Source organism: Corylus avellana, chromosome ca6 (assembly GCF_901000735.1).
Source record: "Corylus avellana chromosome ca6, CavTom2PMs-1.0".
Classification (NCBI taxonomy): domain Eukaryota; kingdom Viridiplantae; phylum Streptophyta; class Magnoliopsida; order Fagales; family Betulaceae; genus Corylus; species Corylus avellana.
Window position 1 is genome coordinate 20,273,683 of NC_081546.1, and position 6,842 is coordinate 20,280,524.

General features: G+C 37.8%; 1 protein-coding gene across 1 annotated transcript in view; it reads right to left on the reverse strand.

Moving 5' to 3' along the window:
- The window catches only part of LOC132185319 (uncharacterized), a 1,432-nt gene extending 1,400 nt beyond the window's left edge, over nt 1–32 (reverse strand). Inside the window, exon 1 of the mRNA XM_059599108.1 lies at nt 20–32. Coding sequence (XP_059455091.1) covers nt 20–32 — 13 coding nt within the window. The remainder of the gene's footprint in view (nt 1–19) is intronic.
- Nucleotides 33–6,842: the final 6,810 nt, after the last annotated feature.

A 6,842-nucleotide genomic window follows, 5' to 3' on the forward strand; every position in this document is an offset into this window, starting at 1 on the left:
AAAAGACCAAATGACCTACCTCTAAACGACATGGGTATCCATTTTTTTTTTAAATTATTATAATTGTTTGTAATCACAATAATTGTATATATATTTATTGTAATGTATTTGAATGTCATATCACCTTCCCTGTTTATCTTGTAGGAGAAAAAGGTGCCAAGGAAAAAAACATACTTGAAGTTACCAATACGAATGATTCCGGTGAAAAGACCGTCGTCACAACAGTCAGCTTCGTACGACGTCAATGAAACACAGGACCTACAGGCCGAAATATACCAACCTATACCACCTCAGGACCAAGTTCATGATGACGGTGAATGGGCTAATGATCAACATTTATATACTAACACAGATAGGTTAATCGATCCACAATTCAATCTGTTCAATGGCGATGATGAGAATAGGCCTCACTCCACACATGGGTGGGATCATGAGATAGATGACACACATGAGCCAGATGGGCAAGATCATGTGACAGATGACATGCAGGAGCCGGATGATCATCCTGTGTTAGTACGTAATGAGGTCCAAACAATAGGTACGTATATGTTTCGTATTTATTTATGTTATAAAATCTTACAATGATGTCGTTCATATGCTATAATTATTACATATAACCTTATACGAGATTCATGTGTTAAACATATATACAGATAAAGAAAATAAATTTCATGCGTGCACCGTAAGTGGTCCACTTAATATGTGGGGTATGGAAAGGGGAGAGAGGATTGTCGTTGAGTTCGATAGTGTGGGTCAGCCCGTAGGTCTAAGCGGTCAGAAATTACGTAGGTGCGCTAGAAATCTTGTTCGTACTAGTGGTATTGTAGGCATAGGTGCACTTACTTGGAAGCAGGTTTCAGATCACAAAAGGGAAGAAATCTGGAACATGTTAATGGTATGTGTTTGATGTAAGTTATTGTTTGTTGTGCAAATATCTACCTAAATTAATAGGTAAATCATTGTACGTTTTACCTGCAAGTGCACAAGGTCAACATAGTAGTATATGGTGCATGTACAGGATCATTCCTACGATGATTGCTGAATTTTCGTTTAAAAATAAATTCCTTAAGTAAAACAAAGATTGATTGAGTTGATAATGATAAAAAGGTAGGGCTTTGATATCCACCACTAATTATATTCAGCTAATATAACAATATGTCAATGCTTTGATCATGTTATGCATATCTATTGTTTGTCAACCTAAGGGCATGAGTGTATACTCCTTAAGCTATAGGTTTTCCTAAGTAACGAGTTAGGCATGGGTGTATACTCTAACTCTTTTCTTTCCTAAAGGATTTAGCATGGTATATACTAAGTTGTTCTTTAAAAAAGCATATGTTCTATGGAAATCGACAAACACATGAGGCCTAGGGCATGGGTGTATACTCCCGGTTCCCCATGTTGATTAACCCAAGAATCGCGGTGTGGATCCTTTTGTTACTTATGTTAAACCCAAGACTCGGTCATCCAAATTGATCTAACTAACTAGTCCATACCACATGCATATATTGATCAGGCACACACATATGAGGAATTCATGCAAGCAGGTATTAACCAAGTTAAATAGCACAACAATATCATCACAAAGGCGCCAATATTGAAATATTAATTAAACATAACTAGGGCTTCAATCTACCCCTACTAAATAAATTAGCTACACATAGAGTTGATGTTAAACATCTTCAGAAAAGAAAAGAAAAGAAAAGAATAAACCCAAAACTTGAACTTCAAGAGCTCCTCTTCTTCTCCTTACAAAGCATGTCTATTCTAGAGGCTTAAGGGTCTATTTATAAGTTTTAGAAGTCCTTGGCAAAGTAGTAAACCTAGGGATTTCGTAGGGTTTTGAGACCTATTACAATTGGGAGTTGGAAAACCCTAATATGGAAAGAGAGAGATTTTGGCCGCCACTTGATGTGTCTCCTGCGCATGGGTGCGATTTTGGCCGCCACCCCATCTACTGATGGATGATATTAAATGGTGCGCATTCATGGACTTCGGGAAAAAGTTGAGAAATCACAAGCATATGGTGAATAAATCTCTTAAAATCCAAGACGACGATATGAAGGAAAGCATTCTACAGTCGATGCAACACTTTGGACAAGTCATCCCAGCGGAATTGGAAAGCGCCGTCGACATATGGATGACTCAACAAAATAAGGTATGTCATCTTTGAGTCACTTACCATATTGATGCAATTGTATGAAGACTAACATATTCATAATGTAAATTGTGTAGGATTTGGCTAAAAAGAACAAGGAAATACGAGAGAAATATAATATGCCAAACTCGGCTGGGTCGAGGAGCTATGCTGATATTGCACACGATATTGTATGTTAGTTTCAACACGCACACACACACACACACACACACACAGATATGTATATTTTATGTTGTTTTTTTTTCGGGGGGGGAATGCAGTTTATCCCCTGAAGTTTCAGGGGTTTTTCAATTTTAACCCCAAAGTTCAAAAATTGGCAATCTATCTCCATGAAGTTTAAAAAATTGGTAATTTAAACCCTCCGTTTAATTTTTCCGTCTAAATGGACGGAAATTTATGAAATTACATCATTACCGCCAAGCTTTTTTAAAAAAAATTTCGTCCAATTTAATAGAAATTAGTAACGGAAGGTTTAAATTGCCAATTTTTTAAACTTCAGGGGGGCAGATTGCCAATTTTTGAACTTTATGATTAAAATTGAAAAACCCTTGAAACTTCAGGGGGTAAACTGCATTTTGCCCTTTTTTTAAGAGGAAAAAAATGAAAACACCAATAAGGGCGATCATTTTCGACATAACCCACACGAGAAAGGATGGCTCCTTCCTTAATGACGACATTGCGGACAAAGTTGCATGTATGTGTTTAACTTGTAGATTTAATATGTGTATGCATGTGTTGAATTTTTCAAAAACACTGTAATATGGTAAATCTTTATGAGTCGATTATTTGGTGCGTAACACTTTTCCATATTCTATAAATAGGAGAAGATGAGGGCTCTGAGTTCACAAGACACTGCAGCAAGCTCGAAGAGCTTGACGCAAGGATCAATAAATTGGGCACCTAACAACATTTATGCCACAGTCATGGGGAAGGCAGAATACATTGGCCATGTATGAGGAATGGGACTTGGGCATCTACCAATCAAAGGGAGCACACATGCAAAGAGATCATCGGCCTTAGCTGCACAAGTCCCTGCACTACATGAGCGTATAAATGAACAAGACCAACATATTTCCAAACAAGACAAATAGATTGTTGTGTTAACAGCTGCCTATATCAATGTCCGTAAAGTGATGGAAACTTTGTTGGCCAGCCAAGAAACGAGCAACATAAACATGTGTACTCCACATGACACCGAGTGTCTGAGACTTATGAGAGCGAGATCATCAATTGCTAGTCGACCGGGTAATTAACTTAATTACCTTATATTAGTTATATTTACATTTTCATGATTATAAATATTACTTCCACATTATAGTTGATTTAAGAACATATATATGATTGCGTAATATACATTTGCAACAAATTATATACGGCAAAATTTGAAGTAGAAAAGTTTGATGGTTAGAATAGTTTCAGTCTTTGGCGTATCAAGATGCATTCTTTAATGCAACAACAAGGTTTGAAGAAGATTTTGGATGGCAATGTGCCATCATCAAGGGAGGAGCGTTTCAGGTCGCATCTATATTGTTTTAGTGCGTTTAGAAGCATCATGTATGCTATGGAGTGCATTCGTCTAGATGTTTCACATGTAGTCAGTGTTGTTAATCTTAGCAAGGTCTACTGGCAAGCAATGAATTTGATATTCCATTATTTACGGGGGCGCTATAGTTATTGGCTTAGTCTTTGACAGAGACAGTGATATCGATTCTAGTGTCATTGATTTTGTCAATTTAGATTATGCCGGTGATCTGGTTGTGACACGAGGAGATATCACATTGAAGAAAATTGCCTTTGAGGAAAATCCAGTGGATATGTTGACTAAGCCAGTTCTAGTTCTTAAGTTCAAGAGTTGCTTGGACTTGATTGTTGTTTGTAGCTTGTGATTGCCGGTGTGGGTATTAGAGGAGACATCACAAGGAGATTTGCGTTGGCGACTTGATGGAATTCAAGTCAATGTGGAGTTTGTTGTGTGGTGTCTTGAATATCTCAAGTCCTTCACATGGGGCCCAACCTATTGGTTTAGTATCTTTACGTGGTGTTTGTTTCTTTTACTACTTGGTTTTGGAGTTCACCTTTTAGCTGGCTTTTATTCTCCAAGCATTATTAGGACTTGGTAGCCAACTACCAATACTTCTCTAATTAGGAGAAGTTTTTCGACCGACGTTGGTCCTTATAAGAGGCGTGGCAGGGAGAAAAATTAGAAGTTGCATCTCACTAGGGTTTTCTCACTTTGTTATGCCTTATGGCACTTAGAGAAAAAGAGAGTTTTCTTTGTTGATTTTTTTTTTCCCTCTTTTGTGTGAGAGTGAGATTTTGTGTGTATTGGGGCTTTGGGTTTTGAGTGGGTTTCTCCCTGTTATCTTTATACTCCATCTTTTGATAAAGAATTTCTTCTGGGCCGTCTCCACTACTGGATATAAGATTGTTAAGGTGAACCACTTAAATCTTGATATCTTGTGTGATTGATCTATTTTCTATTATGCTCTTTTATGCTTCTTTGGGATCCTGTATTTAATTCCATGTACAACAATGCATCTTGTATTGTCTTACACTATAATCTTCTCATTTAAGATAGTGGATAAACATAGAGTGACAATACCTCACATGATCACTTCCGACTTCGTTTTTTCCATTAATTCTCATTCATGAGATCTCCAATCATAGAGGTTGAGTGTCCATCGCAATGTCATAATTTGTGTACTAGTGACAGAAGATTTTGGAAAACCTCACCATCCAACAACCATACAATGGGACAGAAGATGTTGCTGTAGGGAATGGTAATGCTCTTCCAATTGCTCATATTGGCTCAACCTCTTTTAAAACACAAAACTTTGCCTTTCACTTGAGAAATATATTGCATTCTCCTAAAGCTGCTGCAAATTTAGTTTCAATAAACAAATTCTGCCATGATAATCATTGCTATTTCAAACTGACTGCCTATTTTCTTGTTAAGGACAAACTCATAGGGGAAATCCTCTTCCAGGGACCAAGTGAAGATGGTTTTTACCCTATGTCATTTAAGAAGTTCATCAAAAAGAAACAAAGTACTCGTGTAGCTTTGCTTGGTGTTAACACTTCTGCAGCAGTTTGGCATAGTAGGCTTGGTCATCCAAATGTGCAAGTCTTAACACGTATAATAAAGGAGCAGCATCTCTCCACCTCATCTTTGCAACCTTCTTCTCCAATATGCATGCCGTGTTAACTAGCCAAAAGTAGACAACATCCCTTCCCAAATTCAGAACGTATAACTAGTTCCCCTTTAGAATTAGTTCATAGTGATGTTTGGACTTCACCTGTGTTATTTATTAGTGGCTGTAAGTTTTATGCAATCTTTGTAGATGACTTTTCATGGTATTCATGGATTTTCCCTTTGAAGCATAAATCAGATGTGTTTGATTGTTTTGTTAAATTCAAGTCTTTGATTGAGAACTTCTTTACTTCAAAAATTAAACAAATACAAACAGATGGTGCAGGAGAATACACTTCTCATAAATTTACAACTTTCTCTCTTAACATGGAATTCACCATAGACTTACCTGCCCTCATACATCCCAACAAAATGGGATAGCAAAGAGGAAACACAGGCACATAATTGAAACTGGCTTAGCCTTGCTTGCCCAAGCACAACTTCCTCCAATATTTTGGGTGGAAGCTGTGAATACTGTTGTCTACTTATAAACCGGTTACCTTAATCCACAATTCAGTTTGACTCCCCATATGTCAAACTTTACAAGGTTGAACCTGATTATAGTCTCTTGAGGGTGTTTGGATGTGCCTGTTACCCACTACTTAGACCTTATACCAAACATAAATTATAATATAGGAGTAAACAATGCATCTTCTTGGGTTATAGTGCTAATCACAAAGGCTACCGATGTTTTGAGTCTTCCACCAATCGAGTTTATCTCTCGAGAAATGTGTTATTTGTTGAAACTCACTTCCATGCGCACAAGAGAGTCCATACTTCAGCTCCTGCAAGTTCTGACTCCCTGGACAGAGGTAATCTCCTTTTACTCCCTTCTTATTTTTCATCTATTAATAACATTGATTTTGTTACTGATAACTCTGCCAATACCATTGTCCCTATTTTTGATGCCTCTAAGCCACTAGAACCCGTGACAACAAACACCACAGCAGAAACTTATTTACCATTTGTCACCTCTGAACTTGAAACAGAACCAGATAATCCCTCTAATCTTCCAACACCTACTAATTCAGCTGTTTCAGCCGCTCCATACATAGCTCATATAGATGCAGATTCCTCTCCATCTGTTCCAGACCAGCAGCTCTCCTCTACTAATCATGCTTGTTCTGCCTCTTCTGCAGAAGCAATGTCTCCGTCTATCTTTGCTGAGCCACACCTTTTTCCCAACTCAAATTCTGCAGCTATTCCAGAAATACAGCCCACTACATTCGATTCCTCTGAGGTTGTTCCCCTTGACAACTATTCACTCACTCAAATATTTGCTCCTCCAGATGAGCCACATTCACCTCACATTGTGACTAGATCACAAACTGGAAGCTTAAAGCCTGAAGAATTTCCAGGGTTTCAAATGTTTTATTCTTCTAAGCATCATTTAAACGCTTTAGCTGCTATTGTCACCTCTCTTCCTCTTGAGCCAACTACCTACCATCAAGCTTCATCCAACTCCCATTGGGTGGCTGCAATGGAGAGTGAATT